Genomic DNA, 20,937 nt, shown 5'->3' with positions numbered 1-20,937 from the left:
TTTATGATTACTCCGATGACGCCTCCGGGGGCTTTGATTATGGCTCGGGGTAAGTATGCATCGGGATATGAATCCTGTTTCATCCTTGGCCAGGGTTGGTATTCAGGTACCTCCAACTTAGGGTTAGTACACTCATGATTAGTACCTAGGTAAAATGGTAGGGCGAGAATTCACCGGAAAATACCCCCCCAAATGGAGAATAAAATGTCATCTCGAATCCAGAATTGGAGCTTTTCAGCCTTCCACGGTGCAACTGCTGGCCCGGCCACCGGGCTCCTGGTCGCGAGCGGTGACTTCTTCGTCTATCAGGCCGAGTCCCGATACAATTACATCATTTGGTGTGACTCTACCCCTCCGATGATGCATATGGTTATGACTTCTGCATGATATGTGAAGGATGGTACTAGTAGGGATTATAAGATAGATCTAATCCGTTTTTAGTATATTAGTATATAGATCAACCATGATAATCGTATATTTATCTAAAGTTCCCTTTAAACTATACCCACTACTTGGGTCCTGGGAGCACTATTACTTTCAGGGCTGGGTAGTTCCATGTACCTAGGTAGTATTCAGATGTTATGTATAATAAATAGCACATGACCTGGCGTGACCAGGTGATATAGCTACTCCGAGTTTCCCCCAGTACTTTGTTATGCCGGTCATTCCAGGATTACACCGGCTCCACTTCCCATTTATTTCTAAGGTGCATATATATGTATTACTTAGTATTTTTCAAATGTTCACGAACTTTTTTCTCAAGTGCTTCATAACAAAAGTACAATAAATGAACATATGAATACATAAATGGTGAAACCATGGACCCAAATCTCGGCACGTCCCCATCCCAACCAAAGCGTCGGATCCGGTTGGGGGCGTAATTTTGACATTGATCGACGGCCGAGTGGACATTTCACTATTTTGACAGGCTGGGGCTGCAGATCGACGGACTTTGCATGTCTCGGATTGATATTTGTATTTATGTTAATATGTTAATATGGAAGGGATGTTATTTTTTTCTCTATTATTCATTCAATGTTTTCAGTGTACATGTGCTCTCTGCACATACTGGTCTACTCGGTGAGAAAAGGGGGCAAAGCAGCAGCTGTCCGAGCAATCAAGCACGGAATGTACAAACCGCCCGGCTTTTGAGTATATTTTGGCGAACCCGTGCCCCTTTTTGTTTGAGTTATTCCCCTGTGAGGTTGTGGTTTCATCTGTCTGCTCTCAAGTGCTAAGAACTGTAGTTTCCTACTCCCAATCTACTGGGACATACGGAGTACAAACTTGATACTTTCTTTTTATTTGCCGTGTATATTGCTTTTTGCTAACCATTTCAATGGTACTCGGTAAAGAATTTGAAATCTCTAGAATTGAGATCTATGGAGTTTAATATGAAATATGGAGTATTCTAAGTTGATAGTACGAGTAAGGGATTATTAGGGCACCGCCACGACTCTCATGGATCAGCCCCATAGTTACACATCCAAAGATAAAAAACCCAACCCCAGCTCAGAACCTTAGAATCAGAGGGTAAATACGGAGTACGTGAATTAAAAAAAATTGAAATTGAAAAATTGAAAATAAAATAAAATAAAAACGAAAAATGAAATTTCAAAAATAATAATAAAATAATAATAACACTCCCTAGAATAGTATCTCCCACCTGACCTAGAAAACGCGGCTGAGAGATGAGATCATGTTTATTTATTTTAATTTTCAGTTTTAATTAGTATTTATTTTCATTATTTCATTCATACCCTTTTTTATTTTTTTTAAATTTTTATTTTGTCTCTTCCTCTCCTCTCTTACTCCCCATTCCCCCCTCTCTCACTCCTTTTATCCCTAGCTTTCGGGAACCCACCAGGAACCAACGCGCCGGGTTCCCGGGCGATCGCAGACATCTGGGACGTACAGGCCCGAAACGAGTTAGGCGTAGATCACCGATCGACGGCACTCTAGTGTCCCTTTAGTAGAATAGTCTCAAATACTATGCCCCTTCTCTCTTCATGACACAGGGTATGTTCAGCTCCGTATTACTTTTTTTATTTGTCTGTTTTATTTTATCTCTCTCTCTCTCTCTATATATATATATATATTTTTTTTTTTATCTTTTTACTTTTATCCTGATCCCTTGGATCCTTCCCTTGGATCCTTGTGTTCTAGTCATTCTATTCTATTCCCCCCTACTCATATTATCCATCAGATCCGTCATATTCTACTTGACATTCTTTGGCGCCTTTATTTACACTTTTTTAAGGAGAATTTATTTTTTTATTGAAAAAAAATATCCTTCAAATCCTTCTTCTCTATTTCGATCAAGATCATCCTTCAACTTTTTTTATTGAGATATTGGTTCCATTCCAGTCTAGAATTATCTCTACGTCGCGACATCTGGACTATATGTACATCTTCTCAACCCTGATCATTGGACTGAGCCGCATCTGAACATTTTCTAGAACTTGGAACACTGGTTGATACATATAGTATCCTATCAAGGTTACTACATCACTTGAACCTTGAAAAGAACAAAAGAAGAAAAGAACAAAAATCATTTGAATAGATTCTTTGTCGAATCATTCCGAGTCTTCTTATTACACATTGATCAAACTGGCATCCTACGCAAGTCCGCCACTGTCCCCTAAGCATTGGACCGATCTCGATCTGCGCAGGTCCGTGTGGGACAACCTCATGGATGGGGACCAACGCATGAAGCAGCATGAGCGGTTGATGGCGCGATCTGGCAATAGTACGGCCGGTGGCCGTGCAACCGATCATCTTGAGTCGGCCATGCATCCACGTGGAGACCCAACGGGGACGTCGCAGGTGCCAGACCGAGCTCAGATGTCTGACGACTACGGATACACAGGTAGCTCCTTCCACAGCGGTTCGCTACATCCCAATGAAGTGGGATATCCGACGGAGTTTACACGTCCTCGACAGACATCATCTGGACAAGGTGGTGTTGGTGGTGGTGGTTATCATCAGCAATATCAAACTACACCACAGCAACATCAACAGCCGCAACAGCAACAACATCATGCACAACAAAACATCTCTCAATCAAGACGACGAATGGCGCAGGATCAACCACCATCATTCTCCCCGTACGAGCCGGCAATGCTGTACAGCTTCGGTGGGCAGGGTCCACCGGGACCCTTTGACGTTGTTCAAGTTCCACAGTACTCGACACGGCATCCTGCAGCGCTTGAAGCCCTGTCGAACCAGTCTTTCGTTCCACAATATTTCACCCCGGAGGAGCAGCCCACGGTGACAGGGGTCCCAGCGCTCACAACTTATGTGAACCCGCAAATGCCATATAATCAACCCGGCCCCATGGCACGCCCGAACACCACGCAACCCTTTCTCCCTACCATGACCGATTTCACCCCGATCGGCACCGCATCCTCGAGTCGATTGGATCCGCAGCCGTCCCAGCACCTTTCTGATCCCCTCCGGCTTCCTGCGTCGGACCCTTCTTCCCTCGAGGAAGCTTACGATTACTATCAGCGAGCGTTGCGCAACACTTTTGACCAAACGCGAGCAGGTCGATTGGTTGAAGCGAGCCGATTACTGCTTGAAATTTCCGAGTGGCTTGTGACTCATGCACGGGATCTTGGTAGGTTTATCTCTCTTGATTTTCTAGCCTTTTCTAGCTTTTTTCTAGCTTTTCTAGCTTTTCTAGCTTTTTTTTACTTGTTATTTTCGATTTCATTTTTTTCTTGTTTACAGTTTTGATATTTTTCTCTTTATTTCGGGTTATATTCCCCGCGAGTCACAGAGCTTTGATCAACCATGTCGTATGGCTGGGGTCCCAAAGAAAAAAAAGACCCGTCGTACCAAATCATGCTCTGGACTGGACCCTTATTTTTTTCTGTAACAACCGCTTTTATTTGGATTTTTGGGCTTACTATTTGTTTCTGGCTTCACTTGGTTTGATTGGTCGTTTCTATTTACTTTTTCTTTCTGTTATTTCTTTTTTTTTCTTTCTTTCTTTCTTTCTTTCTTTCTTTCTTTCTTTTTTTTTGGTCTTTCATCTGCAGGCACGCGTCATGCAATCATCATCTGACATATGGGATCAATAACACTAATGTTGATTTTTTTTTCTGTCATACATAGGAATCCTACGTGACGACCATCTTTCTTATCCTGAACGATTGGAGCTTTGGAAAGAATTTAATATCTGTTGGCTGGCCGTGTGTCAGAAACAGAAAGATCTAACACAGGATTATATTACAACGGGCCACACATCTGCACAGACCAGTCTACTTTCTCGAGATCGCATGGAGGTAATGGGGAAAGACCTCATTAAGCTCTGTGATCAGTTAGAACAGCACGGCTTGGTGGATTACCAGATGGGGATCTGGGAAGAAGAAATCCTTTGTGGTAGGTTCCTCCAATTTCAAATTCCAAATACTTTGCATACTACACCAGGTCAAATATCAAATTACTAACTGGGTTAGTGCTGGGTCAATGCCTCGATCTAATGGAAAGCAAACCTGAACTCCACCATATGCAAGCGGTTTCTGAGCCGGCGACCGCAGCCCCACGACCTTGAAACCCTAACTTTATACCTTTCATTCTCTTTCCAATTTCTCTCCTATCTTTTCACCCATTTTCTCCTGTGACACAAGCCCATTCAAAAAAAACATCTTCAAAAATCGAAATAAAAAATGGGTGGGAAAATATTGGGCTGGAATTCTCCTTCAAGTTTGGAGACATCACAGATGACGCCATGGATAGGCTATTGCCTACTAGCGCCATGCCGCCCTTCATCCCGCGGTCTTAGCACTCAGTATTTGAGATCGCTTCCAGGGCGCAAGCAATCCTTGCCAGTGTCTGATGATCTTCGGAGTATTCACGGAATCTCCGATGTATCTACCTGAATCTTACACCTCTTTACTCAGTAGTATACCTATCTACTACAGTGGACATCTACCTCATCCGTCTACCCGATCCTTCGATTCTCTTTGAAAGGTTCTCCCTTACTATTCTGGTTCAGCTCCGCTCAAGTCTACACGCTAGTCGACCCAAAATGCGATGTGACGAAATGATATGAATTTTCTGATTTCTGCTCTAGTCTTAGCCATCTCGACGAGTCGTATATACCTAGAAGTCAATTTCTTGGCTTGCTTGTTGGCCAGTCTGTCATCAATGTTCAAAAGTTCTTTTTTTTTAATTTGTGGTCTCCTGCCGAGGTTCCAATGGGTTTTCTTTGTTTATGCCTGTGCTGACATGTGCTTCTCTGTTTCTTGTTCCCTGTAGGATAGTTCGTCGGCGTGGGTTTACATATAGAATGTGAGGGCAAAATGATCTATGATTCTCGGACTTTGACACTTCAATGTTACTTGACTTATGTCCATATCTTGCTAGTATCACTTCAAATCTGCGAAACTTGAAATATTCAAGAACAGACTCGACCATCATTTCATCTATAGTAGGATAGGTCGTACTAGTAGTATTGGTGAACATCTGAATAGCACCCATCATGATAACATATACTACTAGTATAATCCATTTGATCTGAAATCATCCACGGATATATCATGATGAATCATCTGATATCAAGGCTGGAGGTTACATTAAACGGTATGTTTACTACCCACATGTGCAAGTGCTTCAAGGTTCGCCGATTAGGCTCATGCATGTATCCACTGGCATGGATGTGCTCCCGTTGAAACATTAACTTCGAACCACACCTGCATTTTTTCGTCTGGGTTCAACCTTGAAGTCCACGAGTTAGTTCAGATGGATGTCCCGGGCCGGTCTGATACTTATCGTGCACATGCCAGGTGCGATACCAGCCCTATATTACCCACTGGCATATGCTAGTTTACAGCCTTGGAAGGCTACCTAGTTCATATCTTAGGCTTTGGCAAGCAATTCCAGTCTACATTTCAGGGATAGTGCACACATGTGCATGTGTATGGGACTCGGATTCATACTACACATGCATACTATGTATACTCAGTACTGCCACCTGGGCAGTGCCAGTGCCAGTGCTAGTATGTAGTGGAAGGCTGAGAGATTGATACCAGTTGACTGCCGCCATGATACCCTGACTGGCAGCAGTTCTAACTTTAAGTTCAAGTCCTGGAGTTGAATGTTGAAATGCTAAGAATCTAGTTAATGCTACTATACTGAGTCATACTAATAATACATATCATTGATGAAAGCTCCATATGCATTGAGTACAGGATATATATAAAACAGAAATGCCGACTCGAGCTACTATGGCAGATGGAAATAATACAGGGTAAGAAAAAACAGCTTCGCTCGCACCACCACTTTAACGCTTGACCCAGGTGGGCATCTTGCGAGCTTTGACGTGACCCGCCTTCTTTCTCTCCACACGACGGGCATCGACAGTGATGACACCAGCTGTAGGATAGTAATGTTAGTAAATCTGCCACGTATAGTAGAGATGTCATGTTCAACATACCCTTCCGCAATGAGGACTTCAGGCCTGGCTCATGCAGCAACAATGCCCTCGCAATCGCCAAGGTAATAGCCTCAGCCTGACCCGTCACACCACCACCGTGCACCGTAGCCCAAACATTATACTTATCAAGACGATCAACACATCGCAGAGGCCACAGAGCGCTCTCACGATCATGCAGACGCTGGAAAACCTCCACCAAGCTCTTGCCGTTCACAAGAACCTCGCCTTCGCCCTCCACCAACTGCACCACAGCAGTCGACTCCTTACGCTTGCCCTTGGCTCGCGCACGACCCATCTCATCCACCTCGCGCGGAGAATGTTGTGTGGAGTATGGGTTACCGGGTCGCAGGAAGGCAGTCAGTGACTCACGCACTTCCCCGGGAACCATATCCGGCGCGATACGGTTCATTTGCTGCAGAATCTTGAGCAAACTCTTGTATTTCTTGACAGGCACAGGCTCGCCGACGAAATCACGGAACTGTGCAAGCTTGAGCCAAGCCATACGGGGTGCCTCCGCCGCATCAACGATGGGTAGGTGAGCGAATTTGGCTTTTAGGGCCTCCAGACGGAGAACATGGTCGATGAATCGCGGACTGCCGGAGAAGTAGGAGGGAGATGCGGGAATGATACGGGCAGGAGCGATGTTGAATTTCTCGAAGTTGATTGCCGGGGCAGCCTTCACTTTTTGTGTCTGCATTGAAGCCTCGGCCTCGATCTGGATCTCGGTCTCGATCGCGGTCTCGGTTGCGGATTCGGGTTGGACTTCGGTTGCATATTTGCGAGCGGCATAACGAAGAGAAGGGATATTAGGACGTGATGCTAATGAATTGCTAATTCGCAATGATTGCATTGCTTGGACAATGCCATTGGGTGTGTGGCGAGCCATTGTGGATATGAATTGGAACAGGGACCCCCCAAGCTTATCACAATCACTCTCGCTCTATTAATGATTTCTCGAACTTGGAGTTGCTGTTTTTCCAGATGTCATGTGACTCGGATAACTGGTTAGTCCGAATCTCCGATGCCGCGCTACTCCCGCACAAAATTTCAGTTCTGCCCCTCCTCTCCCTTTCTCTCCTTTCTTTCTCTCCTCATCCTCTTCATATTCCCCTCCATTGCTTTCAAGATGGCCTTCGGAAAGCTTTACGGTCTCCCTGTATGTCTTTACAAGCTTCAGCTATCTTGTTTAAACACTTCCTGACTGGTTTCTTTCTGTTTTAACAGGACAACGGTCGCACCCTCTCCATCCTGGTCGCTGCCAAGCACAACGACCTGGACTTGGAGCTGGTTCAGACTCAGCCCAATGCTGCTGCTAACTCCAGCGCTGAGTACCGCAAGGTCCAGCCCCTTGGCAAGATCCCTGCTTTCGAGGGTGCCAACGGCTTCACTCTCTCTGAGGTCATTGCCATCGCCATCTACGGTACGTTTTTTTCCCAATAACAGCTTTTTTAAATTTCTTTTTTGCCTCGAATTGTTGCCACGTTGCCTCTTAACCATTCTGCCTCCCCCCTTTTTATATGATGAGCATTATTAGTTATCCCTGTCAGAACTACACTGTTGATAACCACAAACTCTGAACAAAAACATTGCCCAACGAAAATTTTGGAGTACCCCGCTTTAGGGGGAAAATTTTTTCTCATTGAGCTTGGGCATTTGGAACATTTACACACCCCCTTTTTTTCTTTTGGCTTGATCACATTGTCACTATGCCTTTGGTTCCTGTGTATCCAATTTGTCAACAACCTCGACTAACGTGTTTTGGTTTTATCAGTGACCTCCCAGAACGAGAAGACCACCCTTCTTGGCAAGACCAAGCAGGACTATGCTTCCATCGTCCGCTGGATGTCCTTCATCAACGGCGAGGCCCTTCCCCGCCTCGCTGCCTGGTACCGCCCTCTGCTCGGTGCCGAGCCCTACAACAAGAAGACCAACGAGGAGGCCGCTAAGGTCGCCGTTGCCACTCTCTCCGTTCTCGAGAAGCACCTGACTGAGAACACCTATCTCGTTGGCGAGCGTATCACCCTTGCTGATCTCTTCGCTGCTTCTCTCCTGACCCGTGCTTTCGCTCTTGTCCTTGCCAAGGAGTACCGCAGCGAGAATCCCGCTATCACCCGCTGGTACAACACCATTGTTAACCAGGACGCCTTCAAGGCTGTCTTCCCCGAGCCCAAGTTCGCCGAGGAGGTTATCAAGTACGTTGCCCCCAAGAAGGAGGAGAAGCCCAAGCCCGCTGCTGCCCCCGCTGCCGCTGTTGAGGAGAAGCCCGCCGCTGAGGCCCCCAAGCCCAAGCACCCTCTTGAGGCTCTTGGCAAGCCTACCCTCATCATTGATGAGTGGAAGCGCGAGTACTCCAACAACGACACCCGCGAGGTCGCCATGCCTTGGTTCTGGCAGAACTACAAGCCCGAGGAGTACTCCCTCTGGAAGGTTGACTACAAGTACAACGAGGAGCTCAAGCTCACCTTCATGGCCAACAACCTGATTGGTGGTTTCCACGCTCGTCTTGAGGCTTCCCGCAAGTACCTCTTCGGTTGCCAGGGTGTCTTCGGCGCCAACTACGCCTGTGTCATCAAGGGTGTCTTCCTTGTCCGTGGCCAGGAGTCCGCCCCTGCCTTCGAGGTCGGCCCCGACTGGGAGAGCTACGACTTCCAGAAGCTCGACCACACCTCCGAGTCTGACCGCAAGTACGTAGAGGACATCTGGGCCTGGGACACCCCCGTCACCGTCAACGGCGAGACTCTCCCCATGGTTGACGGCCACGTCTTCAAATAAGCGGCTCACCCCGCCACCCCCTTTCCTCTTCCCCTTTCTCCCTTTGGCCATCACCGAAATACCCCAGAGAATGCGAGATCTGGCCTACAAAATTCATGACGTCCATCCGCTTCTCTTTTCTCTCTTCCCCAATACACAAATACACCCCCTTTTTCATTCCAAAATCCTCGCGTCTTGACTTGATGTGACGCGAGGTGGTTGCAAAAATTTCTTCAAACACAATTTTACGCGCCGATGTGGTTCATGTTCACGGTTATGATACGTTGCGATGCGAGATGATCGACTTGGCTTTTCTACAAAGAAAATGCTCGGTCGCTGCTAGTTACTGTCTAGCAAATTGAAATAAAGGATTCAGAACTGCGTGCGGTCTGATGAGTTTATTACACCTGTGCCTTTCCCTTCCCTTTCCATTTACTTACTTGACTTTGAGATTGTAGATTCGTAGTTCCCAGCACGGATGTCAAATTGCAATCTAGCCCTTTCATGGCTGTGGTTGTGCCAAGAAGTGCTTATATCGAGTGGAGGATTTATTTCTTTCTTTATCCAGTGAGTACTAGATTTGTGTTTTGTGGCTTTGAGTAGCTGTGATGGCACACGTCCATTGAAGATCTGGGACATACCTTGCGTAAATTTCATAGTTTGAATTAATGAAATCTATCGAGTTTTTCTATCATTACCATTTTTTTTGTTCTAGTACTTCTAGTAGACGTATAAATTCGGTATGAAGAATCTAACAAGTCATCCGGTCTGAACTATGACTTCAAGTTTCAGTTTCAGTGTGAAACCTTGAAGATGTACAAGTATGTAGTAGGATGATCGTCAAGTTAAGATGATACTATGATTCAAGTATAGGTACTTTATGTACAGCATCAGATATATGGTTTTAGTAAAATTGTGAAAGCATGGTAGTGGGGATATGACATTATTCAGGCTATGATAATATCTACTTGAATATCAAAACATCATAAAATAAACATTGAAATCCAACAAAAGCTTCAGCACTATATCAATGATCAAGTACAATATAGAGAATAACTCAATAAAGTAATTCTACTTCTTCAATCCGAGTCCCTCCTCCAATCGGTCTAGAAGCGAGTTTCTCGATACATCAGATCCATCAGATGTAGCTGGAGAAATTGATCGTTGCCGAGCACTGATTTGAGATACTGGGGATTGTTCCATTGCAAGAGGAATAGCACTCCAGGCCTCGGGGTTTGTAGCTGGAGCAGCTGGAGAGGACGCGGTCATGTTGGGTTCCACTGTAGTAGCGACAGGAAGAGCAACAGGTACGACAGGTGCAATTGCAGGAAGAGCGGCAGGATCATATTCCTCTTCAGCGTCGGACCCATGTTCAGAAACGAGCGATACTTGAGAACGGGTATTGTATCCTGAGGCATTGGCATTGGGGTTTTCTTTGATCAACTGGGCAGTTTCGGCTCGAAGCTCTTGTGCTTCTCTCCGCAACCGCTCTCGTTCCGCGACTTGCGTCTTTCTGAGAGCTTTGCGCGCTTTTCGGTAGCCGGGTTGGCCAGGTCCAGGTATTGGGGATGCCAAAAGTATGGAGTCAGACAATGCTTTGGGATCAGCAGTAGGGACAACAGGACCTCCTTGGGTAGATGGTACAGTCTGATTCTGATTCGCATCCTGGTTAAAAGCCAAAGCTTGAGCCTTCTGTTCCCGTTTCTTCGCCCTTTTCTCTATCTTTCTGGCCTTCTTATCTGCTTTCTTCTGTTCATCGGTGCGAGGATCAGGTTGACCCTTTTTACGTGGGCCTCCATTCTGTCCCTGAGGCTGGGGTTGAGCGGCAGTTGGAAGCTTTGCGCCACCATCCTCTGATTCATCGAGCTCAGCATCAGACGCTAGGACTGGGATGCGTCCTGGTACTGGTAACTCGGGACTGATATCCAAATCCAAGATCTTGCAATCCTCGTACATCTGACGCTTCTCCCAGACGTGGAACACTTTGCTGACATCGTCATAGTGCGCGAGTGCCTCCAGTCTCGCGAGAACTCTGCGAAAGAGAGTCGTCTCATCAATATCGGGATCGTTCGTGAACTCGGGGATCTCGAAGATGTTGTATGGCTCACTGAGGGCCTTGAGCTTGCTGTCGTCGATGAGGATAGTATTTGTCTGATCCCAACGCTGACCTGCAGGAGGACGTTTAGTTGTAGCTTTAGCCTTGGCCTTCTTTTTAGCAAACTTGCCACCACCAGCCTTCTGCGGTACAGCCCCGTTACCAGGGTGTGCTGCTTGGATCTCAGGATCGGCCCAGACTTTCTCCAGCTCCTTATACACCTGCAACTTCGCATTGTATTGTCTTGGCGTCAATCCGAATTTGTCGCGGCCCCAGCAAGCGACAAGTTTGCGTTTACCCTTCCCGGGAGGAAACAGTTTCTGCGCAACAGCATTGAGAGTCTGTGGTTTTGAACTAGTCCAGATCATTGTGGAATAATTGCGGCACAGCTCATCAAGGAACGAAGATAGACCGTGACGCTCAACGAAGACGGGTGGGTATTTCCGATGTTTGCGACAAATTAAAGTGCCGTTTAAATCGAGAATGATCAATAATGGTCGTTTTGGACATCGTTGTGGTTGCCCCTGCGCTTGTTGCATGTATGCTTCTGTTGCCTTTGGGACATTCATCGGCGGGGTCAGTGATCGTTGTCTCCGAGCTTGGGGCATCGGTTCAATCAGCCCAGGTAGTTGTGACGGTAGTCCTGCCATTGGACTCGTCTGTTGGCCGGCCATGTATGGAGGCGTAGGAGTAAGAGACATCATGGGAAACTGTGCTGGTGTGCCTTTCATAAAAAACTGTGGATTCGCAAAAGGCACGGTGGACAGTTCGTTTGGTAGGTTGCCTGAATGTGGACTCAATGGATTCCAAGACGGAGGGTTGACTGCGCGAAGTGGCGCTGAGGATGGGTGTGTTGCCTGGGGTGCTGCCTGGGTATACACTTCATATCTCGATTGGGGTTGGTGTAATGCCGAAGATGAGGTGAAAGCGTTTTGAGGGCTGTAGTATGGGTCGAATCTCTGCTGGCCGTACGTAGCGCTGAACTGTGTCGCGTTATCGCGGTATGGAGTATGGCCGCTCGCGACTGGTCCCGTCCGTGGTGATGTATTCACGGATCTGTATTCATTATACCGAGGTGCCACCCCAGGTATCCTCGTGCCCGGTACATGTTCTATAGACTCGACCATCATTGGGATAGGATTTTGCACGGTGTTCGCATATCGGGGCAGTGGATCGTAGTACACCTGATGCCCCTCGGCGTTCGACCCGCGCCGAGGTCTTTTGCTTGGATACGACAGCTTGGAGGATTTGGAGGGCTTTGCGAGAGGGTGTTGTTTAAGAAATGAAGAAAAGGTAGATTTTATAGTGAACTCAAAGTCACAAGCCACTGGGCAAGATCTAAAATTGAGTCGTACCTGAGTATTAATGCTATGCAAACGTTTGCAGGATTTGAGGCGAAATGAAGATATATAAGCAGGAATTGACCAACGGTCAGGCATTTAACGAGATTGGATGAGTCTGTACATTGATGTTGATCCAAAAAAATATCTAATCAGCCGTTATCGGTCTCACCGCCTATCGCGGCAGTATTATTCTTTTTTTGCGATTCGATTTAGAGTCGCCTGCTCCTTATCAGTCACAATACTGCCATATTCTCTCAAAATGGCTATCTCAGATATGCTGAACCGTCGTGTACGGGCAAGACCGACAGCTGAGGAGATCTATTCTGACGACTCCGACGTCAGCGAAGAGCCTATCCAGCGCGAAGGTGCCGAGGATGACGAGTCTGATGAAGACCTCCAATCGCAAGACGTATGTAATCCCGATTTTCATCTGAATACTTTTTTTTCTAATTATAAGGCTCCTATAGGACGAAGATGGCTCTGATTTTGGCTCCGAAGGCGAGGGTGAAGATGAGGACGAAGACGAGGACTCCCAAGATGAAGATCTCGACGACCAAGACCTTTCCGATGACCAGGAAGACGACCAAGAAGATTTCAAAGCCTCCCTCAATAACATTTCATTCGGCGCTCTAGCCAAAGCACAAGCATCTATGGGTCCTAAGAAGCGCAAGTCCTCAAAAGCTACCGAGGAGTCTACATCCACCGCTTCCCCACTCGACGACATTCGGACCCGTATCCGAGAAGCTCGCGAACAGAAACGAGAAGCTGAGGGTTTGGGATCTAGTGCCAAGGACAAAAAGGACAAGAATGAAAAGGCCCGTACATCTAAGCATGCGCCTATGGTGCAATCCTCCAAACGAGCTGTTACCAGGAAACGTATCATCGTGGAACCTCCCGCCGTTGCAAAGGCACGGGATCCTCGATTCGATGCTGCTGTTATGGGACACAGTGGTGCAGGTCGATTCTCGGAGGGAACAAGTAAAGCATACTCCTTCTTGGATGATTACCGGGTATCTGAGTTGAAGGATCTGAAGGAGCAATTTGCGAAGACCAAGAATTTGCAACACAAGGAGCAATTGAAGAAGCAGATTCGATCCGCTACAGACAAGATGAAGACTGCAGAGAACAAGAAGCGGGAGCGAGAAATCATTGCTGATCATAAGAAGCGTGAGAAGCAGATGCTGCGTGAGGGCAAGAAGAGTAACCCGTACTTCCTCAAGAAATCCGATCTCAAGCAACAGGTTCTGGAGAAGAAGTACGAGGGCATGAAGTCTAAGGAACGGGCCAAGGCATTGGAGCGTCGCCGTAAGAAGATGGCTTCTAAGGAGCGGAAGGATATGCCTTGGGAACGCCGTGGCACTGGTATGGGTGATGATGAGCCTCCAAGTTACGGAGGAGTCAAGCGTCGTCGACTTGATTAGATACCCCAAAAGTTCAAGATCTACTCTTTATTTGAAATATACATAGAATTGACATCAATTACTTCAATGGTCAATACCCTGTTCACTACATCATTAGATTCCAGCCATATGTATTAGGTGAAGCCAGCATTAGTCCGCTGAAGACAAAACTTGCATCGAAGGCCCATTCACAAATGCTAAATCCCACAAAATAAAAATTGAAAATTGAAAAATGACATCCAGAAAGAAAAGAGGTATATAGTAGAAAATCAAAAACTCCCCCAAAAACGCCAGTCAAAATCAAAATGCATGATCCACAGAATTTTCCAAGAGCCACAGGCTCACCACTGTCGTGCCATAGATAAGAGATGAGAGGTATAAACATGAGTGTCATATATGTGAAGGGTATCAAGACCCAGACTAGGCCACTGAAGACCAGCCAAGAGTCAAATGAGAAACATAGCCTTAAGAAAAGGCCTTGATTTGTTGGCCTTTGTGTTTATTTGTTTTCTTTTTGTTTTTTTTGGAGGGGAATGAAAAATCAAAACCACCCGCATCAGGACCTCTATACAACCAATGCAGCTTTGCAGAGAAGCAGGAGATCCTTGTAATTGACCGGCTTCACAGAAGCTCAAGTCATAGGAAATGTTTAACCAAATGAGAGCTAGAAAATCTCAATGCCTCAGGCAGTATATGGTATATGCAGTGCTCACGAGTGGAAGAGATCCCAGGCCCGGGAACAAAGGCCGAGGAACTCTTCTTTCTTCTTCCGTTGAGTCTCGGGTGAATCTCTTCCTGCTCCAAAGGGACCATGGAAAGTAGCATTGGGGCCAGGCATGGTTGCAGGATTTGGTCGGAAATGAGAATCAGGACCATGGCCCAAAGGTGGGCTACCGTTGTCATTTTCGTATTCGCTGCGAGGACGACGGCGTGCAGTGATATCGGCAGGCGGGAAAGTAGGGGCCGGAGGCACCATGGGGCCTGGTTCACTCACCAGGGGGGCCGTTTTGGGAGCTGCATACAAAGTCTGAGGCGACGGTGGAGTAGGAGGTTGATGGCCCCCATAATGCACGATTCGGGGAAGTAGATCTTCCCGACCGCCAGACAATTCCTGCACGGCTTCTTCCGCAGACCGATATTCACGGAGCCGAGTGGGGGTCTGAGACGTATTTGGTGGCAGTCCCGGCGATGGCATGGGGGCCAAATTGGACTGCGAAGAATTGCTGCTCGACGCATTCACGTATAGAGTCTGACGGACGGGTTCTCTATCCCGGGCGCCAAGTGCATCGGACCCAAATACATCTGATAGTGGAGGCAAGCGATTGTTGGTCTGAGGAGCCGGGATCTGATGCATGTGAGAAGTCGAGCCTAGAGTTGGGCTCTGGTTGACAACATGGCGGGTCAATGGTTGGGGTTGGTATCGACCGGTAAAGCTCTGGTTCAATGGAGCAGATTGAATGACTCGCTCATTTGCGAATTGCGATGCCGAAGGTGGAACGATTGAGAGACCTGGCGGCGGGCGTCGCTTTGAGCTACCTGTTGGTGGCATTCCCATGAAACCCACCATAGATGGCCTGATACCGTCCGGTCCATCATCCTTGGCAGATCTCTGTAGTCGCGACTCGATTATTGATCGCTGTTGATCGCGCACGGAGAGACTCCGCTGAAGCTGTTCTCTCATCACTGGATCATGGGTTTGAAAGCCCGGCGACAAGCAGGCTAGGCCTACATCTTGCATACTGACGTCGCGAGCGGTCATGGGCCCTCCGGGTGGTCGGACGGTCAAACCGCTGGAGGTAGGAAGACTTGTCGAGAGATCCAGCTTTCGGGGACGAGGGCGACTCATGCGCGGAGGAGAAGCCGGTTCCTTTTTCACGGTTATCTTCGGACCGGCACTGCCTTGAGACCTATACAAGGGGGAAAAATTGGATAATTAGCCTTGGTCCACTTTTTTGAGCTTTGCGATTCGGGATTCACCACTTACGGCGATGGGGCCTTGTTCTCGGGTGTTCCTTGCGGCGCATCTCGCGAAGCTGTTGGCCGAGGTGGAGAGGAATTCACCGCAGGCGGAGGAATTAAGGTCGGGCAGTTCTTGGGGCTGGGATCACGGGTGGTATGCGGCGAGGATAAGGGCGCCGCAGCCGCGGATGCAACTGCCGTCGACATGGTGACAGGTGTAGAGCGCAGTTTGACAATATTATTCTCTCTTGTTCAACCGAATCAGACTGATCTCCCTTCTTTTTCTTCTTTCTGTCGACTCTGACGCTCTCTTTTTTTTCGGTGATTCGTGTCGTTTCCCTGTACGGCGATCGGCGTCCACGCACCCCGGGGTTTTTAGGAGCGCATTAATGAAACAGAAAGGCGATGCTTTCGCGGTTGGAGTCCCACAGTTGAGGCCTCTTCACCTAGGAAAGTTGAATAACTCAATAGTTGACCGAACTAAGTTCCTCTTTACTAGGAAATTGGCGTAAAGAGGCGGGATTAGGAGAAAGAAGATGGTGTGGAGGGGGGGAAGCTCGGCGGTTAGGCGGCAAGCAGTGTGACAGATCGCAGGAAGAAAAAGGAACAAAAAGAGACAAACGGGTCCAGAGCAACAAGCGAGGGAAATGGACCGTAGAATTGTACAGTAAAAAAAAAAGTACCCAGGGGGAAGAAGTAAGAAGTAATATTCAGGACCCAGAAGGGGGGTAAACTAAAGGCACCAGGGGGTTTCAAAGGTTTAAGGGAGTACGGAGTCCATGTTAGTACGGAGGTACCGGGTACTTTGGCATTTTGATTTATACTATGTTAGTACTGATTTAGTACTGGTAATTAAGGTAGAAATTCACCAGCCCCGGGTTCCAGGTACAAGATAAATACATGTACTAATTAGTACTAATTAGTTTGCTATTGGGTTCATAGTGGAGAAGGGGCTCCTCTATGGTATCAGAATCTGAGACACGAAGTGTTTAGGATGAAACAGATTTTATGTTAAATTGATTTTAGATGGAATTTTTGCCTTGTGTATCTCCTATAAGGTATAAATTTGATTAAAAATTCTGATATCGAATATAATATATAGACTATTGATATGACAAAACTCTTCTCTACCTCTCTACCTCTCTACCTAGGGCTAAGATAAAATAATATACAGATACTAGACTAATACAGTACCATATAGCCCCCAGAAGCCTAGCCCTGATCGGCGACCGTGCCCACTGACCTCATCCTGGCAGATCACATCGTGGCACACGTTCGAGCTCAAACATGGCGCTTACAGCGACAACCAGTATGGTGCATCAAGTGTGACGTCTCTTTGGGGGCTGCATCCCCATAACCTATAGGATGAACCAGGTGATTCATGGATGTTGGGGCCATATCTCTCTCATTACTAATTCAATCAGAGATACTCAATTTTGAATAGAAATTTCCTATCATTATCTTTTTTTTTGACTCGGTATGAGAGAATTTTTTTTTTCTGATCTTTTGCCCCAAACTAACACATGTTCCAGAGTCCAGACAAAGCTATGGCCCCTGGGTGGATCATTCGCCCTGAACTCAGTGTCACAAGTGCACGGAGACTTTTACCGGCCAAAAAAAAAATAGAAAAAAAAAAGAAAAGAAATCAAGAATTCTGATCCTGCTGAATCCACTATGCAGAGTGGCTTGTCCCGGGGTTCAAATCGTCTCAGATTAGTTTCATTCGGGACCAGTTCAGTCATGTGTTAATACTTTAAATCTCTTCCAAGGTTCAAATGTTTACTCCATACATGAACTGTTTTGATATAAATCCGATCTAATCCTCAAAATTCAGATTAAACAATCTCAGAATTCAAATGTTTGATTCAAGGGTCATTTGAGGATACTAGTCCTAGTGGCGTAACAAGATCCGACATTAGGCTGCCCGTGATGCCCCACACAGGTTCAGCTCAGTTGGATGCGATAGATGACCTCGGGATTGATTTTAATCCCCAAAATACTACTATAAAATCTTCTTCAAATTGACAGGTCTGTTTAGTCTCAGGCTGCCATGGCACTCAAAAGCAAACATCATAAAATTACAAAATATTGATCAGTGGCTGAATACGAAGTAGGAACTTAAGTTCTTCAGTACTCCGGACCTCGGGAGAGTCGGTTCACGAATCATGGGTACAGAGTACAGACCACCATAATGTCCTTCCACATAATAACAATTGGATGCTTCGATTCATCAAACATGCCAATCCCTTGGTCCGCGCTAATCTACTGGTAATGACAAATCCACTCAATCGCGCTTGGCAGCATCGGCATATACCCGTGATGCTATTCGGGATCCTTGACACAAACAAAAGAGACTTGGACTTTCTATTCAACGTGTCGGCTTAACCCATGCAACTTCAAGTTAAACTGCTGAAAAGGCCTGATTTATTGTCTACAACCTTGGAAGTTCTAATGCAAAACATACCCAGGTGGCTTGAGCTGTCATTTTACACTATATTATATAAGCAAATATACGGTATCACGTGATATACAACCTCACTTCGGTGGTGAAGAACATGTCTTGTATAGCTCGCCTATCAAATAGTTGAATATTGTCATATTCAGGCAGCATACATTCATTGTCATAAAGACCACTGACCGATCATAATTTCCCAAATTTTACTACTGAAAGGCTCGACTTATGATGCCAGGACTCCAGGGCTACATGTAAATGTCCCAAAGAAGAAAGCGGTAGGCCCCTCTATCGATAAACCCACTTTTTTTTTCTTGCGCAAATCGATGCAAATCGAAAGGACCAGGACGTCACTCTTGCTATTTATTTCTTGACCTGCAATCGTCTGCACTTCAAGTACAATTTCTTTTATAAATTCATTCTCCCGGAACTCCTCAATTTACTCCGCAAATTCTGCGATCACGAACGAGTCCGCAAAGCCTCAGCCGCAACCAAATACCACCCACTCGCGATTTCCCCTCGTCAATTCGACCTTCCATATCACAATGCCTGGCTCCGTTCACTCCCAAGATCCTCAAGATCAGTCTATGGTCGACGTTGAGCAGCCCCAAGAAGAGCTTGTTCTGGATGAGCGCCGCATCCTGGTGGTATGTACCGAAGGCTTCATCGACAATTGACACATGTCTGACTCTTTTTTCTAGCTTCCCGGTTCCTCAGAGACTGCTGCTTCATTCCAGTTTGAGGGAGAGGGTCACACTATGGGCAATGCGCTCCGATATGCTATCATGAAGAAGTGAGTATTCATGTATCAATACGACGGGTCAAGGGCTTGTTGGTACCCATTATTGAATCGTATACTGATTTCTTTAGCCCTGCTGTTGAGTTCTGTGGTTACACTATCCCCCACCCCTCTGATGCTAAGATGCACCTCCGTATTCAAACTACCGGTAAGCCAGTGCTCATTCCTGAACATGTGTAACTCTATTAGAACCGTGAACTAATTGACTTATTTTCTAGATTCAACCACTGCCCTCGAAGCCCTCAACAAGGGATTCGCTGACCTGATGGACCTCTGTGATGTCGTTACTGAGAAATTCACCGTTGCCCGGGATCAGTTCAACGAGGATAACAGCAACAAGATGCAGTCTTGATTGGGGCTTGAGCGAAGCATTTTGCATTTGTGTCATGTGGTACTATTGGCGTTCCGGCTCGAATTTTAATAAAATTTTTGTGAATAGTGTCTCTTAGCCTGAATGGTAGAAGAGTCGTTTTATGTTAGAATATATGCCTTCATGTGCGACTATCAGATTGAAACTAGAGAGTTTGTCTTCATCTACTAGTAGACTACAGCTATGTGGAGTTAGAATTCCTTTCCACGCCACGGCTCTGCAGTTGTACCAGTATGGATATTTGAAGTAATAAACGGCGTATTTTATGCTTTTCTGAATCATTCATACTACACTAACCGCAGGTACATAGTATCAAATGCTGGAACTTGAAGCTCTAAGAAGATATTATATGGGTTTACATGGCTAGTTCAAGTTTTGGATTCAGGCTCCGATTAATTCAAACATTTGAATGTTTGAACCTAGTTGATGATTCCAAAGTGCTGGTTTTGGAGAGTACCAATTCAATGTTTTAACCCTGTGGGCAAAAAAATTATAATATAATGAGGCTCACCATCCACTTACGCAACTTTAATGAATATGCTCTTGGCAAGTCAAATAGCAATCTCACCATCTATTCGCACAAAAATAGATAGAAAAAGCAAAAAAGAATTGACCGACGCAGGGGTCGAACCTGCAATCTCTTGATTCGTAGTCAAGCGCCTTGCCATTGGGCCAGCCGGCCTTGTTAGAAAGATCACAAAAATTGGCTATATGACCAGAAAACAAATCTGGGTGGGGTGGTGGGGTTGGTAACAAATTCCTATTGGTTACTCGGAATAATCGGATATCCACTATATTGAGTTTAGGTAATATTTAAGCCTTAGGCAGGAATTTATATCGGTATATCCATGGGAGTAACTTGAACTATATCTTATTTCAACTGAAGTATGTATCCTATTATGGAGTTTCATCTGAGGTAGCTTTTCAATTACAGATTTGCTTCGAGTCTACCAATACCATTTCTAGTGGTAGTAGGATACCCTCACTGCTGTCGAGTAGACTCTAAATCAGGATATATATATGTATTAGCAATTCCCAGTGGTGGTACCTAGTTAGCATCATGATGAACTTTGCACAGACCTACCAGGGCTCACGCCTTCAAATGTTCGCTCTACTGGCGGAATTTCAATACAAGTTGCAACATTTGAACTGCATGCCCACGTGTGGGCACTTACTTTCCAATGTCAAGGTCAGATATGACCCCGCACTTCAAGTTCCAAGGTACCTGGCACATCACACGGGTACCGGTAAGGGGAGCACACTTTTTTACTAGACGGAGCACAAAACGCTTATGTAATAACACTTAACGTGGTCCACGGTCACCCG

At 46.2% G+C, this 20,937-nt stretch overlaps 7 protein-coding genes across 7 annotated transcripts; 4 read left to right on the top strand and 3 right to left on the bottom strand.

Moving 5' to 3' along the window:
* Positions 1–2,691: 2,691 nt before the first annotated feature.
* On the top strand, positions 2,692–4,558 carry N7483_012308 (uncharacterized protein; the record flags this gene model as incomplete). Its single annotated transcript, XM_057095735.1, has 3 exons — positions 2,692–3,619; positions 4,120–4,386; positions 4,464–4,558. The coding sequence occupies 3 exons, from the start codon at positions 2,692–2,694 to the stop codon at positions 4,556–4,558; spliced, it is 1,290 nt and encodes a 429-aa protein (XP_056941706.1).
* A 1,731-nt stretch (positions 4,559–6,289) lies between these two features.
* N7483_012307 (mitochondrial 37S ribosomal protein uS9m) lies at positions 6,290–7,328 on the bottom strand (the record flags this gene model as incomplete). Its single annotated transcript, XM_057095734.1, has 2 exons — positions 6,290–6,381; positions 6,443–7,328. 2 exons carry the CDS (start codon positions 7,326–7,328, stop codon positions 6,290–6,292), a joined length of 978 nt encoding a protein of 325 aa, XP_056941705.1.
* A 240-nt stretch (positions 7,329–7,568) lies between these two features.
* N7483_012306 (putative translation elongation factor eEF-1 subunit gamma) lies at positions 7,569–9,214 on the top strand (the record flags this gene model as incomplete). Its single annotated transcript, XM_057095733.1, has 3 exons — positions 7,569–7,598; positions 7,667–7,862; positions 8,214–9,214. 3 exons carry the CDS (start codon positions 7,569–7,571, stop codon positions 9,212–9,214), a joined length of 1,227 nt encoding a protein of 408 aa, XP_056941704.1.
* Positions 9,215–10,264: 1,050 nt separating this feature from the next.
* Positions 10,265–12,418, bottom strand: N7483_012305 (NIF domain protein; the record flags this gene model as incomplete). Its single annotated transcript, XM_057095732.1, has 1 exon — positions 10,265–12,418. The coding sequence occupies one exon, from the start codon at positions 12,416–12,418 to the stop codon at positions 10,265–10,267; it is 2,154 nt and encodes a 717-aa protein (XP_056941703.1).
* A 472-nt stretch (positions 12,419–12,890) lies between these two features.
* Positions 12,891–14,052, top strand: rrp36 (putative pre-rRNA processing protein; the record flags this gene model as incomplete). The annotated part of the gene is made up of 2 exons (XM_057095731.1): positions 12,891–13,040; positions 13,099–14,052. 2 exons carry the CDS (start codon positions 12,891–12,893, stop codon positions 14,050–14,052), a joined length of 1,104 nt encoding a protein of 367 aa, XP_056941702.1.
* Positions 14,053–14,740: 688 nt separating this feature from the next.
* On the bottom strand, positions 14,741–16,197 carry N7483_012303 (uncharacterized protein; the record flags this gene model as incomplete). The annotated part of the gene is made up of 2 exons (XM_057095730.1): positions 14,741–15,938; positions 16,016–16,197. 2 exons carry the CDS (start codon positions 16,195–16,197, stop codon positions 14,741–14,743), a joined length of 1,380 nt encoding a protein of 459 aa, XP_056941701.1.
* Positions 16,198–18,987: 2,790 nt separating this feature from the next.
* On the top strand, positions 18,988–19,593 carry N7483_012302 (DNA-directed RNA polymerase core subunit RPC19; the record flags this gene model as incomplete). The annotated part of the gene is made up of 4 exons (XM_057095729.1): positions 18,988–19,089; positions 19,144–19,235; positions 19,313–19,389; positions 19,460–19,593. The coding sequence occupies 4 exons, from the start codon at positions 18,988–18,990 to the stop codon at positions 19,591–19,593; spliced, it is 405 nt and encodes a 134-aa protein (XP_056941700.1).
* Between the last annotated feature and the right edge of the window lie 1,344 nt (positions 19,594–20,937).

Source organism: Penicillium malachiteum (genome assembly GCF_028827825.1).
Source record: "Penicillium malachiteum strain IBT 17515 chromosome Unknown utg000005l:1.0-9002435.0:326005.0-9005861.0, whole genome shotgun sequence".
In the NCBI taxonomy this organism is placed as follows: domain Eukaryota; kingdom Fungi; phylum Ascomycota; class Eurotiomycetes; order Eurotiales; family Aspergillaceae; genus Penicillium; species Penicillium malachiteum.
Note: the sequence above shows the minus strand (reverse complement) of the source record. Positions and strands in the feature narration are given on the sequence as shown.